This window comes from Takifugu flavidus, chromosome 7 (assembly GCF_003711565.1).
Source record: "Takifugu flavidus isolate HTHZ2018 chromosome 7, ASM371156v2, whole genome shotgun sequence".
Classification (NCBI taxonomy): domain Eukaryota; kingdom Metazoa; phylum Chordata; class Actinopteri; order Tetraodontiformes; family Tetraodontidae; genus Takifugu; species Takifugu flavidus.
The window spans coordinates 13849877-13866614 of NC_079526.1; the positions used below are offsets into that span (position 1 = coordinate 13849877).

At 47.0% G+C, this 16738-nt stretch overlaps 1 protein-coding gene across 1 annotated transcript in view; it reads left to right on the plus strand.

The window, feature by feature from the left end:
- syde2 (synapse defective 1, Rho GTPase, homolog 2 (C. elegans)) overlaps positions 1-13565 on the plus strand; it is a 31792-nt gene extending 18227 nt beyond the window's left edge. The window contains exons 5-8 of the mRNA XM_057038699.1: positions 1339-1465; positions 7578-7759; positions 8137-8368; positions 11103-13565. Of these exons, the coding sequence (XP_056894679.1) occupies positions 1339-1465; positions 7578-7759; positions 8137-8368; positions 11103-11812 (1251 nt within the window). The 3' untranslated portion in view covers positions 11813-13565. The remainder of the gene's footprint in view (positions 1-1338; positions 1466-7577; positions 7760-8136; positions 8369-11102) is intronic.
- Positions 13566-16738: the final 3173 nt, after the last annotated feature.

The window sequence follows — 16738 nt, forward strand, 5'->3', positions numbered from 1 at the left end:
TATAGATCCTGTTGATTGGAGGAAGAGTATATATAATAAATCCAAGGTAGTTTTCTTTGTCAACTGGACTGTATTTCTTCTCTTTAAAGACGTTTCGCCTTCTATCCAGAAGGCTTCTTCAGTTCAGTATATATAATAAATGGATTCAAAGGATTTTAGGTCTATGCATTGGAAATATACACTAGCAGATGAAAGTAGTTCACGTTAAGAGAGTAAAAATAATAATTGATTGCACATCACTTTTGTAATCTCACTGAAATCCGCATCTCCGTCAAAGCGATTGTTTTCCTGGTCATCGTGTTGCTTTGCTGCTGCTCATAGGTGCATAGGTGTTGCCCGGTACCCACGGGGGAGACGTGCGAGCCCTCTTTCTGCTAACAGCTGTTGACTGGCTGCAGTCTGCCCCCGAAAGAGAGATTCTTTTTTTCTCTGAATGGACTTGTTGTTCATTGTGCTTGGCGACTTCTGTTTACACTCACACAAAGCCGAATCCCTGCCCAGTCCTTCCTCTTCTGCCCCTCTCGTGGGAGGGTTAGGGCCAGAGGTGAGCCCACAAATAGCACTTCTGCTGGGGGGACGCTGGAGCCCGGTAAGGCCAGTGGTCTCTGTGTGTGCAAATGTGTGTGGAACCAGACCCGGCACGCCATTCACAGCTCACTGGCTTAACATGTTACCAGGGCAACCACACCAGCCGGTCTGCTATGCCACATACCAGACAGACACATGTAGGAGAAATTATGGTATGTCTATAGCTGGGCCTAATCCTGACATAACAAGGAGGCCATTGGTGCAAAGTTTGAGCTATCGGATGTCAACGTCTGAAGGAAATGGTTCTCTGAGGTCACACGCTTGAGACTCTGGTGAAGAAATGTGGAAGATTAGCTGCGGCGAGTTTCCATTTTAAACGGCGGAGTGTCGGCAGAGTTTTCAGAAGACGTCGGTTTTTATTCATTCAGCGGTGGATTTGACGTTTTTATCACACCTCTGAGTGTGGTTTGGCCAAACATCGAGTGTGTTTAGTATGGTTAACTTTCAAATATGCTGAGGAATGACGCTAACGGGTTAGAGGGTGTGGAAAATGCTGTCTGAAGCAGCAGTGTTTTATGTCACAATCCATCATTTTAAAGAATACATTAGCAAAACTTATGATTGGGAGTTTAAGGAGTCGTGCTGTGAATGTGGGAAGCTGTAAGAAACCATCTTCAGCTCATGCTAAAAGAGGAAACAACGCATTCGGCCCTGTTTAGATAAACACACAGATTGCAGCGTTTGAGTGCACGTCTGATCAATAGCGTCGTTCAAATGCTGTGTTCACCCGACCTACGTGTCCGTTTGCAGGTGGTGGGTCTCTACCGCCTGTGTGGGTCTGCGGCAGTGAAGAAGGAGCTCCGCGAAGCGTTCGAGAGGGACAGCTACGCCGTGGAGCTGTGTGAGAACATGTATCCTGACGTCAACGTCATCACAGGTACCACAAAAAGACCAGATTATTTCTTAATTAAATGGTCTTTCCTGCAGTCTCACAAACAACCTTTTATCCTTAGGATATTACATAATACACCCAGTGCACAAAAACATTGTGTTTCCCATGACAGTATTAGAACAAGTGAGCCCAAATAAACCCTTCGCGAGAAGCTGAAAGTTTTCCAGAATAATCAGATGCTCCGGAAATAATGATGATCGAGAGACTCTTCCGAGGCAGCAAACTACATAGATAGATGGGGACCAAAGCATTCCAGCTCCCAGTAAAGCAACAAATGTTTCTTATTTAAGGGACAGGAAGTGGTTCCGTTTTGGGCTCTTTTACACTCAGAAGATTTAAAGTTTGAAGGGGTTTTTTGGATGAAAAAAGTGGGCAAACATTTAAATACACTGTGCATGGAGAAATAAGTACAAGTCCTTAGATACTTATATTTCATATATGAGGATCATACTTCAGAAATATTGTCCAAATTTCTGAAATGAGTGAAATGAATAAAGGAAGTTATTAGTGGGTGTGAGGAGGTTGTTGCACATGAATGTGCATTAACAACAGAGCAAACGGGACATATTTGAAGTGATTCAGTATTGATCTGGTACTTTCCCAGCAAACGTGCCTGAACTGGCGAGTCCGACACAGATGGGTCAGCACATGTGTACGAGTGTGAGTCTGCCATTGGTAGTAAAAGCATTCCAGCAGTCAAGCAACAGTAGAGAGCAATGGGAAGGGCACACACACACACACACACACACACACACACACACACACACACACACACACACACCACACACACACACACACACACACACACACTGTACATTCAGGTCATTCCTTTTCCTGGTTAGCGGTTGAGACACGCTCTGCATCATTTTACTCCTATTCAAACACTTTTCTTTTATAAACGCCTTGTATCATCGCAGAGGAATTGTCTTCATATTTGACCGTTTAAAAAGGTTCCTCGACGGAGAGAATCTCAGCTCTTTATTGTATAGAAAAACAGCCGTGTCACTATGAAGGAGAAAATGACTTGGTCATGATTTTTGATTCTCCCCTCAAAAAAGAGGAAGACCACGGAAACCCCTGGGCATTGTTGGAGCCGCTGTTGGTTTTGGGAAGGGGCCCCCGCATAGGCGTCGTCCTACCATGCTTGCTTTGATCCACACGCATTTGCATGGCAGGGCAAAGACCACAGTTAACAGTTGAGCGGGCCAGGAAAAAAGGGCCGGCATCAGCTCGGACTGTTGGTTTTCGCTCGCTGCCTAAATTTGCTCCACCAAGCGAGTGGCTGTCGCAGATGGAAGAGCGGGTGGAAGTGGACAGGGAGAGGGGGAAGGGCGGCAGGTTTAGCATGTTCAAAAATGTCCAGCTGGGATTCAATTATATGTTTATTCTTAAAGCACACTCTTACCAAACGTTCGGCTCAAAAACTCTTCCAGGTGATTGACACTTTTCATTTATATTGCCAGATTTCAGCATTCTCTTTTGAAATTCCTCCCAGCGTTGTTGTGTCTCCTTTGAAATATAAAGGCCGATTATTGGATTAAACTGGAGTCCCTCCAAAGTAAAGTCAGACTAGGCTAATAAGCGAAGATCCAGTGGATGAGATAAGAGGGCTGCTGTGTCACACGGCTAATTTAAAAGAGGAGGTAGTGAAAGGGATTATCCAGAGATCAGAGTTCAAGCCAAAGCTTGCACAACATGCTCAGTGTGCGGCGCTCATTTGTTTCAAATCACAACCTGTTGTTTCAAATCACATTTCAGTGGAAGTGAGAAAAAAAGAAAAGCGAAACAGGGTTTGTCTCTTTATCGCACTCTCTGTAAACATGGGAGACAGTGTGTGTGTGTGTGTGTGTGGGGGGGGGGGGGGTGTTGATGTAGGAACGGCGGAAATATAACCTCCATCATGTTCTAACAAAAGCCAGAACTCATTTTTTTGAAGGAAGTATCTCAGTTGGAAGTGGCAGTAGCTCAAGGAAGGGTGGGGGGGTTGACTGGTGAAGTTTGCTAATGAGTAATCCATCAGCTCCAGTTGTTTTGGCCCTCCAGTGGAACCAGTGAGGTCCAAAGGCTGGAAACGGGGAGACATATTTGTCCACCGTCTTCACAACTGAAAGGACGGCCTCACAAACCCTGCTGGAGGACACAGCACAGGTATTGATCCCAGTTTACGGGACTTCATTTGCCTTTCCTGACTTGCCTTTTCCGTGGTCGACTCCCCTTCCCCCCCACCCCCGGCGGTACTCCAGTGAAGACATGGAAAGTCATTAACAAGTGCCCCCTTTGTTGCCGAACAAACACAGATGGTATTTGGCTCACGCATGAAGGATTAGCTGAACCCTGGGCTGGCCTGGGGAAGCAGGCGAGCACTTTACAAAGCGCTGCAGGCCTGCGTGGGTGTCGGGATATTTCTGCAGGTCAGGAGCCCAGAAAACTGACACGTTTCTGAGGGATCAGAACCAGCATGAACCAGCGCCGCTGTGCCCACAGTCGGGGAGGACTTTTGCTCATCTAGGGCACCAAAGGCTGCGGAAAAGCTGACCGAACCACCACAGTAAAATGCTCCACCAAACGGGGAAGCAAGGCACGTACGTCTCCTCTGGCCCCCTCTAGTGCTGTGGGGGCTGGCAGGACGGCACGGATGGGGCCAGACGTAGAACAAACCCCCATTTGTTCTCCAGGCGAGGCGTTGACGGCAGCTCTGAAAAGAGTAGTGACCTTCCCCTTTGTTTGAACAACAGGTCAAAGGTAGAGCCGTGCCCTGGCGCATTGTGCATCTTGTAGCGTTTGGTGGCGCATTTTAGAGGCTGAAAAAGTCTGAATTCCTCTTTAAAAAAGCCTCGATTCGCTGCCGCGTCGGTTCTCTTTATTGCCGGGCCAGTTTTAATCGCAAGATGAATGATAATTGCTTTCTTCTGTTATCTCCGCGCCGTTTTGGGGTGAGATCAGCAGACGCCCAGCGTGTTTTCGTTGTCAGCTCGCCCGTGAACGGAAGTGAGGCACCTGCAGGGAAAACACGCTGAGCCCGCGACCTTGTGCGTGTGTGTTTATGTTTCACAGAGCGTGTGTATGTTTATTACCGAATCAGGAACCAATAGGGGCGCGTAGACGGAAGTAAACACAGGCACTGACTCATAGCAGGTTAATGATCGACCCGAATGGCTGTGTTCTCAGCACTCCAGGGAAACGCGTGTGCGCACGCATGAGCTAAAAGCTCACTGGTTTCAGCCCGACCCGGCTAGCGTGTATGTTAAAGGGGTCGTGCATGGCGTGTGAGCCAAAGACTGGATATTGTGTTTCATGTATCAAATCCGTGCCGCTGTTGTTGTGTCTTCCCGGCACAGAGGGGGTCGGGGGGGTCTGCGGCGTGTGGGTTTAAGCTACACCATATCTGCACACTTCATCCTCCTCATCTCCCCCCTGCTGAGATAATAATGAAATCACACAACTGTTTTTCTTTTGTTTCCTGGATGTCTTGTTGTCCCGAGACAAACTGATTATTATTATCTCCAAAAACTCCAGAGAAAGAATGACAACAGGAAGCCGGAGGACGGCCCCTCCGTCTAATCTGCGCTGGAGATCAGCTCGGCTGAGTTGTAGATAAGGACGGACGTGAATCAGAAACACAAACAAAATGCAACGGTTGCACCACGGCCCAGCGAGACTCACTCACAGGGGACATATTTCCTTACAGCGTCATTGTATGAAGTTCTAAGTGCATGTTTGCCTGGAGCTGCGTTAGTCTGACCTGGCTAATTTACAGGCTGACACAGGATGCCAGTGTGTGCTTGAAGAGTAGGAGATGTGTTTGTGAAGCTTGAAAAGCCACCATTGAGGCCACTTAGCATGTGTGAGTGTGTGTGTTTTCATGTACATGTGTACTGTCACTGTACCGCATATAGGATGGGTTTTTTAGGGCTTGGTAATAAACACAATATCATACTAATGCCTAATTTATATATGTATATATTTCCTATTTGTTTTATGTTGAAATGACTATAATAGGCATTAAAATCCAGGCTTTTTAGGTCTGAATTGGGATTATGTACAACAATGGTCGGTGTATTTTCTGGGTAAAGTGCGCTTAAACAGCTTGTCATTAGCTAAAGGGAAACAAAGCAAATGCGTGTAAATGATGACAGACATTGAAACCGAGGCTACTGGGAAACCTTGTGCTGGATTTTAGCTCCTTTCACTGGATAATCTCAGATTTGACCGGCGCGCTCTCCTGTGCGGCGCTGCAGTCAATTAGAAAAGGAAATCTTGTCATTTAAATATGCAAAAATGGGACTGTTTAAATGAGAAAAGACAATGTTAGTTAGGAGCAGGGTGAAATTTTTAAGTCTCTGGGTTCCTTAAAGAGCGCAGCGAGGATTTAGCGGGATTAGCGAGTTAGCGTGTTAAGTGGCGTGCTCAGTTCCCCTGACTGTGCCACAAGGTTGAGAGTGGATTTATAGTGAATCGCATTGTAGTTTGCTGTGAATAGAAGGTAAGAAATACCTCCACTAAAGTGGGACTTCCTATTTCCAGATGCCTGCTCTAATCTGAGTCAGGATTGTGTCACTACTTTGGGGAATTTCTGTGAATCGGGTCAGGGTTAGGGGTCACATTGCTTTTAGACTCCTGCTGTCATGTGACCAAGTCTATTAGCAGCAAACAAAATGTACATTCTTACATAAGCGAAGCCTCTACCAGAAATTTAGCAGCCAAAACTTTAGGAAAGGCATGAAATGAACTTGAATATTTGAGATTTCTGTGTTGCTTAAATCACCAGAGGAAATGCATAATGCTTGTCCCTAATTACAACATCTATAGAGAAATAAAGGCCAAAAGAGATTAGCCTTAATCCACAAGTGCGAAATGTAAATACCGAACATATACAGATAGAAGAGGAGGCTGTGCAGGATCACAGCTGACTGACAATGTAAGACACAAAAACTGTTACCAGAGCCAAGGAAATGACACGGTAAACATGTTAGCACAGGCACCATGTGTTGAAAAGCAGCAATCTCTGGCATCTCAATAGAGAATAACCCTCCCGAGGAGAGCTCGCTTCGATTCAGCTCTGCAAACGGCGGAGACAGAACAACGCTTATCCCGGCTTGTTTGAACAGCTGATAAGATAGGAGGGCAAAACAAAATTGTGTAACCCCGGCAGCTGGAGGTCTCTGACTAGTCCTCACAAAAGGCCATCTTGAGGTGACTTAATTGGGCTTTTGGGACTTTGAACTGTGTGCTAATGAGTAGCTGCTAGGCTGCTCCGTAAACAATGAGTGTAAAATATAGTTTATAATTTAACGCGTGTGTGACGGGCTGTGGATGTGGATTTTACAACAACTCCGTAGTCAGTTTACAAAATAAATAAATTAGACAACCTGGATCTAATACTGACCTAATGAGCCAATCCTGACAATGTCTGCAGGTGAGGGGAAAACTGAACTGCTCAGAACTCAATGAGCAACTTTTGAGTGTATAACTGGGCAGGTAAGTTCCAGCTGGAGTGACGCGGCAGAGCAACTGTGTTGTGTTGCAGCATAGGGCAAAAAATTCATTCAAGGAATAAAAGTGCATGCGAGGGTTATATTTTGGGTTCCGTGTTCATCTAATTTGGCCCCATAAAAAAACCCGTAAAATTATACAACTCTTCTTCTCACCCTGCAGTCGGGAATGACGGTAGTTTGGAGCGTAACCACCATAGCCTCCCGGGTATCTGTGAAAACTGATCCAGCTCCAGGCACAACGAAATGGGAGTCACCACAAAGAGCTCTCGCCCCCACCAGCTGCGATTCTGATTGTTGAGTTACCCCCCTCCCCCCGAGCTCCCTGCCCCTCTGATGAAGAGACATAGCTGCCATATTTCCCGGGCTTAGCGTGTTTTCCCGAAGCTAAATTCACAGGTGTGAATGTTCCGTCACAGACATCCCTTCTGTCTGCAGTCACACCCAGCTCCGGTCAGGCATCTCCGCAGACACCACAGGATCAACATGAAACCTCATGTTCAGAATAAACGCTTATGGAGGCTTTAATTGTGTACTTACATATCCTCACCTTGCTAGCATGTAGCATATTACTGTATTTTCTTCATGCTCTCCCTCTCTTTCAGGAGTGTTGAAAGACTACCTGCGAGAGCTGCCCTACCCTCTGATTAGCAAGAACCTCTATGAAGCAGTTCTGGAGTCCATGACTACAAGGCCGCTGCGGATCGGAGTAGCTGGCTGTGAGAATGACCAGGCCGACTCAGAGCACACCGTCAGCCTGCTGGACAGCCTGCCAGAGGTGGAGAAGGTGAGGAAAACAAGTGCTCCCCACCGTGTCTCAACACTTATACTGCGAAAGGACAACTGGTGGTGGTGGTGGTGGTAGCTAATGACAGACTGATGATAGCTCTGCAGATCACTGTTGTTTGACAGCTCGTCCTACAGCCGATGTTAGCCGCGACGTGCAGTCGGAGACAAAATATGCCCTTATATATTGAAATATTATTGCTAGCTTTTGTGCAGGCTGTCACAAGTTCAGGCTTTTTTTTCTCCTGCTGAATTGAAAAGAGTTTCTGGGCTTCAGTCAGGAAGCACATTTTCCCAGTTAACCTCTGCTGCTTTCAGTGGTATTATCCCAGCTACTAATCATAATAATGACATGTCTTGTTTGTGTTTGTGCAACAGATGACACTGCGGAGGCTTCTTGACCACCTAAAATTAGTAGCGTCCTACCAGGAAGTGAACAAGATGACTTGTCAGAACCTGGCGGTGTGCTTCGGCCCCGTGCTGCTCAGCCAGCGTCAGGAGGCGTCCTGCCACACCAACCGCGTCTTCATCGACTCGGAGGAGCTGGCCAGCGCGCTGCACTTCAAAAAACACATCGAAGTCCTGCACTACCTACTCCAGCTCTGGCCAGGTGAGGGAGTGTCTGGCGCGGGTTCCTTTGTGCTATTTTCAACCTCGGTTTTTTGAGCTCCAGAAGGTCTTTTGGTTTGAAACGTTTATTTACAGTCAGATAGCATTAGTGTGCAGAACCCAGAAGCTTCGGCGCTGCTTTGAAGCTTGAGGTTATCCGCTGCCCGACTAAAACAGGTCCGATTGGCTGAAGCAACCATCTGTGGACCCTCAGGAGGCGAGCGCGTCATCACCGCACACTTATCCAGTCACAGCCGGGCCCTTCAGCCTGAGCGTGCGTCAAACTTTTTAGGCGTGGCCCCCGTGGCGACATAAATCTGTGACCCGGGACAGAGCCGGCAATGATGCTCGGTTCCAGCTGTGCGAACAGATGATCGGGTTTCGGGGAAGCTGGTGCTGTGAGCTGACAGAGATGACGGAAGAGCATATGAAAAAATGAGTCCTTTTCTTTCTGCTCACTATTCAGTCGACACTCTTTGAGGCTTTGAGGCTGCCTGAACGTCCATGACGCAACCTTCAGCCCAAACGTGAGCTTATTGTGTGGTAAATGAAAGGAAGCTGTTTTTCTTTTAATGCACGAGGGCTGCACAGTTGTGGCCAAGTGACCGAACACAATTGCACATTAACTGTGGCGGCGTGTTTTATTTATTTAAGATATTCATTAGGTACACGCCAGCGGGGGATCCAAGTGGCTTCGCTGCCACTCAGTTTCAACCAAACCTGCTGATTGATGAGCTGATTGATGAGCTGATTGATGAGCTGATTGATGAGCTGATTGATGAGTTGACCTTGTCCTGTCTGGCCCCCGCGGTGTACTGCTTCCCCGGGATATCGGCGCCAACCCAGTAAATTAGCGTGGGGCTGAACGGCGTCCGCCCGCCTTCTCTGAGGACGACCAAAGGCAGCGGCTGAATGAGTCAGTGTGTGCAAATCCCATAATTGCAGCTTTGCCTGAGAAGTGGAACTTCAACACCAAAAGTGCCGAGATATTTTGGAGGGATGGGGCGCGGAGACAATGATGGAGCGACGGAGGTCAAGTAGTCTGCTGAGGAGGCTTTTCTCGGTCCTCATTAGAAGCCCGCACTCGTCTGCTGCTGATGTCACCTGCCCGGCACCTATAACCACCTGTAATAACCCTGTCAGCTTCCAGACCGACTCCGAGCTATTGTTTACGCCCTTTCTGACCTCTCCATTCTGCACACTTCCCCCTCCATCTCTGAGCTCAGGGCGGCTGGACTGTAATTACACATTCCAGCCGTAACCTTTGACCTCAGCCCCTGAAGTGGCACCCTGATATTTCACTTCATGGGGTGTTTTTCGCAGCCTCTTCCCTCCAGACTCCATTCTCGTGCAGTTTGCTGCATCCAAGAGCACGTAAGGTGCGGCGGATTTCATTTTCCCATCTCCGTTTTGTCTGCTGACACCGAATAATTTTTCGTGAATCACGGCTGTTGTGTTTTTAAATGAGGATAATTAACGGGTGCAATTTCCCAGCTATAATTTGCTCGTGTCTTCAGGCTCAGGAGAGTTGGGAGGCATGCAACCACGCTTGGCAACGCTTGAATGAATCAGTTCAGAAATATTGTTTGAAAACCTTTTAGGAATCATAATTTCCACGTCCGTGTGGAAAATAAACCTCAGAATCGAGTGTCGAATCACAGCTCAGATATTTTGTAGGTGTGCAGAGGTAAAGACAGACAGGTACCCGGAGTGGACGCTGTCCCTGTTGTTGTTGGGACGGTCACATGATTTTCCCTCCATCGAGTCCAGACATAGTCGACGTTAATCGTTAAGCGTGTTTAATCAACAGCCACAATCAGACTGGCAGTTACCAGCGAAGTGTGATGTGACTTCAGCGTGTGTGTTTGTGACCTTGAGAACAGAGACGCACGTTCACTTGTGGATTGCTGAGCGTGTGTCGCGCAGATTAACGACACACAGCATCCAGATGATATTTTGTGAGCTCTTCTTAGTGCAGGTTCATTGTTATTTAAATTTAAACTATCATCTCTTCCCTCTACCAGTCCCCAGTTTGCCCCATTGTTGTGGTTAGTTGAAATAAATAGTTAATAACCTAATATCGTCCAACCGCATCTCAACATTTGGAACTTTTCAAAAAGGCTTTACTATAATAGGAAATGTTTTGAAATTTAACGATTTAATCGGTCTGTCTGGGAATTCATGCTGAGACAATCAGACTAAATGCTGCGAAATCCAGCCACTTCCCATGAAATCTGCAGGAGGGGTTATTTCAGTCCCCGGCTTAAAATATCAAGCCATACGTCAAAGTCCTCCGTGGCTGTGAAGATGCAGATGCTAATGATAATCGTGCGAAAGAGCGTGAGAGCCATTTTCTGGTATGTTCTTAATGCGATGGAGGCCAGAAGCAGCGTGCATCATCATCACAGCACAAACAAAAGTCCTCCATCAAGATAACGGAGCCGCGGCTGCACGTACTCTTCTGTGAGTCCTGACAGGATCAAAGATTGTGCGTTTCATGTTGCATCAAATGTTCTGCTTCTGGGATGATTTGAGCTTTTTTTTTTAAGATTTACGACACATATCACAATTTTTAGTCGAGCTAAAGCCCGATTGGGTGCAACGTGAAACTCCTGCAGGATTTCTCAACGCTAAGCTAAGCAGGTTCTTGCTGTGTGTGTATGCTGTTATTTTCTGGGTTCATTAATTAGTGCAGCTTTAATGACAAAGATTGTTTTTGTCTCTTTATCCTCTAGTTGTGGATCCATCGGGCCAGTCCTCCTCCTGTTCTTCTTCTTCCTCCTCCTCTCACCTCCCTGCAGCCTTCTTGGCTCAGGCCTCCTCAGACATGGTCTCAGCTCCTCCTTTACGGCGCAGAAAGGAGCGTCCACAGGTCCTCAACCTGTCTACAGTGGATATGGCGGGGGTTCTCCGGCCCCGCCCGGGCCGCCTGGACAGCCCCAGCAACCGGTACGCTGGCGACTGGAGCGAATGTGGCGAAAGCTACTTCCCCTCTGAACTTCTGCTGCCTCCCAGCAAAGAAGAGGCAGACTATGACGATGTACCCTGTGAGGATGCAGAGGCGGCTGAGGAAAGGCAGCACGAGCCTGAGAGCGTGGAGGCGGAGGAAGGGCAGACGGTCCCGTGCCCGGCTCCTGATCCGGAGCAACAAGGAGAGGAACCGGCCAACGAGGACAAAGAGGAGGAGGAGAAAGCTGTCGAGAGCGATAGTTCGGGCAGTGTGCAGCCAACTGAGGAGCGGGATGAGGACGAGAGGGTGTGCGAGCACATCCTGCCTCCTCGTCTGCCTAAAGAGCACACCTACCAGGCGTACGTGAAGATCCAGGACATTAGCCCGGTGCTGAGCAACAGGGTCAACCTGAAGGACCTGCAGGAAAGCATCGACACGCTGATCGGCAACCTGGAGAGAGAGCTGAACAAGAACAAGCTCAACGTCGGCTATTGACTCCCCCACACATCCACACAGTGTTTGCGCAGCTTCAGCGTCACCTGGTGCTGCTTTTTAAAGACAAAGAAGAGAGAGAGAAATGTAAACGGGGCACTTCTGGCATTTGTACCTTATCCAGAGACATTCCACAGTGTTTTTATTTTTATGTTTCAGTCCAGTTCTGTGTTGCTTTTCTTCTTATTAGAAGAACCCATTGACCCCTCAGGGGTTTTAAAAGGTGCCTTAATTGTGTGAAGGTGGTACGTTAAGAAGAAAATCCACCCTGGGGTTAAAAACGCCTCCCCTCTTATGATTATGATCCGCAGGATAACCTAAAGATAACAAGAGATCATAATAGTAATGTGTACATTCTATTTGAAGGTGGATTTTTCTCCAAAAGGCAGCAGAGAGCTTTTCTATTGAGGTATGAAACACTAAATATTGTAACAATAATGCACTTATGAAGCGGGCAGTGATGTAGTAGCCCGCCATCGTTCATGCAGTAGAAAATCTAGAATAATGAACGGACTGAACTGAGAGCTGAACCACCCTCACCGAAAACCTCTTAAGAGATTAACAAATTCAGGGACACGGCTTAATTTATGCAGTGTTTCGTATCTGTAACCAGAACCTAGAAGCTAAGGGTCGGAACGCAAAAGGAGGCTGAAGTTAGCGACTGACGTGGTCCACGTGGCTTCGTATTCAGTGGTGTCTTCGCAGAATTGGGAGAAGACATTTCCTTGGCACGATTCTCCCGCTGTTGATTTTTACATTTTCAACAAATGGAATAATAATCAAACGTATTTCCACCCGTCAGACTCGGTGGTCATGTTAGCTGGAGCTCAAGCGTGAGGCTCCCCAGGGTCTTAGCATGCACGAAGCTCGCTTATCTCCTCTAGTTCTCAGACACCCGACTTCCTCAGGCCACCGAAGAATTCTTTTGAGCCATTACTCTGCTTTTCTTTTTGGACGAACCAGCCAGAGCATGAAGCACTACTTCTGGACAGCAGGTCCGAGCGGAGGGTCTCAGTTAGTCCAAGATTTAAAACTCGCTGCCTAAATCAACAAAGGATGTTTTCAGCAATCCAGGGATTCAGAATGATCAGTATTTAACCTATATGTATATGTATGTAATTATATTAATGTATTTGGAGTATATTATTTTTACAGCTTCTGTTCCCGCCGCGTATTTAAATCCTTCTGATGACCTCGTAGGCGTTTTCCTCTGATCGTTTCCTCCCTTCGAGCTACCTGTACACATCTTAATGTGCTGGACTAATGTTGCAGCTTCAGTCGTGCAAATTCTGCCCTCTCAGAAGCAAAAGTGATGTTATTTTATTGTGCTGTGTATATATTTGGCGTCGTCTCTCGTCCTACAGCTGTGTTTAAAATAAGATGTATTTTTTTAAGGTACCGACGGTCGCATGGTCGAAAGCTTTACTGACAAACAAGGCTCGTTTTTATCTCCCCTTGTGTTTGATATTTATGTTGTGACTCACAGTATCTTGTAACGTTTGTACGAGTTCCACGGAGTTCTCTGCCGGTCTGGGCTTGGCTCAAAAAAGAAAGAAAAAGAAAATTACAGTAGGAACCAGATGCACCACGCACCATCTTTTACTCCCAATCAGGCGTTCCCTGACCTCTGACACGGAATTGAGCCAATATTTCTGCCATTTAAAACAGTGGAAAAATGTCCCTCGGCATCTGGAACGTTGTCTGTACTGATCCTGACAAATGTACGGTCGTAATAAAGTGTATTATTTTACAATCAGACGTTTCGTGTGAACTTTTGTTGGCTTTTGCGCGACATGCTGTTGCTTCCCTCATTATGCACCTATAAAAACAAACTCTTTTTTTCCCTACAGACACAAACGCATCACTGACAAATTCATGAAAAAGTGCAAACACACACAAACACACATCCCTAACACCATCTAACAATCCTGAGAATTGATGTATGTCAATTCAGGGAAGTCATCTGGACCTCCCCACTCCGAATTCCGGAATTGCCTGAGTTGGCTTCTGGGAATCTCCCAGAAAGGACTTCCAGCGTAAGGGATATTCCCAGGATGCAGCAAGGCTCCAATAAAACACTGCTGGAAGGCTAATGTGGACGGATTGTTCTGACGGTCAGAGACGGCGCCGAAAGCACCGCTGCAGCTGCGGGAACGCGACTCATCTCTGACCGAGAGAAGGAGCCTCATGATTTTAGGCCGCGTTTGATGTCCCCAGTAGAGGGAGATCAGGTTTTCATAGCTTGATTACGAGAAGGCTTTAAGAGCCTGCCCGCCCCCGCCCCCGCCCCCGCCCGCAGCCCACCTGAAGTCAGGAATTAAACATGTACATGCACCCAGCGCCCATAAATACTCGGTCTGGAATGCTGTAAATATAGACTCCCGTTTTCTGTATGGTATCTTCAGATATTCGGAGGAATTTAATGATGGAAAATGCTTTTACCTCACTGTTCTCAACCTGCAGTGAAAACCCAGGAGGACGGACGGAGACATAATAAGACGGAGCCTGTTTAGACAGTCATGGCCGTACCCGATTCCAGACCGAGCTGAACTTTTCTCCCTTCTAAATTTGGGAGAGAGAAGAGATGTGGGTCTCTTTAGGTAAACATCCTTGACAGCCACCTGCATGTGAAACCAGACCGTTTCTCCCTTTCTTTATCGGCTCCCTGTTCCCTTAATCTCTGCTGACCTTTGATTCTGTATCATGGCTGCGACAACCAGTCAAGCACACAAACTCTCTTTGTTTCAGGTTTTTTTCTCTGAAGGTTTGGGCATTTTTTTTCCACATTTTCCTCAGATGAATGAAAGAAAGTCACCATGAAGTGAGAATGTAATCACCTTTTTGTCCATATTTTCACCATTTGTTTAAAGTTCAAGGCTCAAAATTAATAAAATGTCACAGCGCCGATAGTTCCACCAAAATATATAAATACGTGAGAGAGCCCAGCCTGGGAATCTTTACACGCTGACCCCGGGTAGACATTCCGTACATGCAGCGCCCGTCAATAGAAGGGCTATTAAACACATTTTTACCCAGGTCCAGGCCTTTCATGGTGCTTTTTTGGGGGGGGTCTTTTGTTCCCACTGCGATCCGGCCCCTGTACTTGGCAGCCCATCTAAGGGCCTCGGGGCCGATCTCGTGAAGCACCGCTGACAGACCTGCCTGTTCTGAACTGGGGTGATGATGGGGGAGCAGACCTGAGTTAATGGTGAAGAAGAGGAGGTAGAGAGAGGTGAAAGTGAAGAAGGGAGGGAAGGAGAACACAGAAGAGCGGCGCGTTAGATCCTCAGAGGCCAGGACCTCGCTCTCCACTGTCCTCGCTGCCTCCTTCATTGCTCTGTCACTCAGGACTATACTGTTTTATTTTAATAAGTCTAATCCCTCCCGGAGGTAAGCTGCTCATCACCTCCTACCCCCACCCAGCCCCCCACCCACGCCTCTACACGAGAGCGGCCTCCTTTCAGCGTCCAGGACAGGATGAGAGGTTTCGCTCTGCTTGATAGAAAAATGTGAAAGGTGAGACTGAAAAGGAGCCTCGACAGCGGCTGCAGTCGGGTTCACCGAGAAGATCTGGGCCTCCGTGGTTCGATAAGGTCGCAGGTGGCGCGTCTTTTGTAGCGCTTCATCCTGCGAGCAGCCTTGAACATCGCGCCGATATGATAACTTTGTTGTCAGCGGAGGAAGCGGCAGCTCAGCGAGGACTTTCACCTGTCTGCTGTCAGCAGAGCACTCCCCAGCTGTCAGCAGTGGAACCGGGGAGCGAAGCGGCTGCCTCGCTTCACAAGTCCACCTCCACTGATCAACCGATAACAAAGGGAAGAGCTTCTGACTGTGGAGAACTTTGTTCTTCTTCTTGATGCAGCTGCTGCAGTAAGTACAAATAAAGTCGTTTTTTGTGGTATAATTTTAGTAACACTCCATCTGTACTTTTATTATTTATTTTAGTATTTACCCTTCTGCTGTGGTATAAATGCTCTTAATACAAGATTAAATTCCATATAAAAACCTAGAAATAAAACAAATCTATAGGCAGTAGTGATACAAGGATACATAGCATGGGCTTCTTTATGATCAAAGCCCCTTGACTTCTGGGATCTTTGGAAGATCAAAGGTCATTCACAACCTCGTGAGTTAATTGTTCACACTCTGGCTGTTCCATAACCTCCTTGGAGGTAACAACTAATTTTCATGCTGTACAGAACAGCATCATTTTCAAACTTTAACAGCAAACAGACTGTTAAACAATTGCGACACATTTCCCAAATTTACTCTTGATGTTTGCAGCCATCCTCCCTGACGTTCAAACGAAAACCCTGCAGGGCTTCCGGTTTGTCTTCGCCAAATGATGCGCTGACAGATTTGGAGACCACATCCTACAAAAATTCTCAGCGCTGGTTTGAAATCATCCCACAGTCGAGGTTGACGACGGACCAAAATTAAAGCGCTTAAACCAAAATGACGCTGAAGTATGTGGAGATTTCTGGCCTGAAGCTCTTTGTGTTGCTGATCTGCTGCACTCGACTTGCAGACTCGGCTGAGAAGCTTTTGATTGAAATAATTAAGTGTTCAAGAGGTTATATTTATACATAAGCAACCGCGGTATATTTTACATGGCTCGGAATGGAAAATAATTACACAAACACCCCTCAGTAGAACCATCGGATTGGTGCAGAAGGTAAACATTCCACTAAAGCCCTTGTTGAATGCAGAAGTGTTGACAGTTCACCTTTGCACCGTGTTGATATCACGTGTGGATATAAATTGGATTTCCTGACAATGTGGGTGTGTGTGTGTGTGTGTGTGTGTGTGTGTCATGCGAAGGAATCTCGTCCGCCGATAACACGATTCACTGTAAACATTTGCGAGCTTTCAAATTAGAAAATGAAACCGAGTGAAGAGGGAACATTCCACAGGGCTGCCCCGGTCATC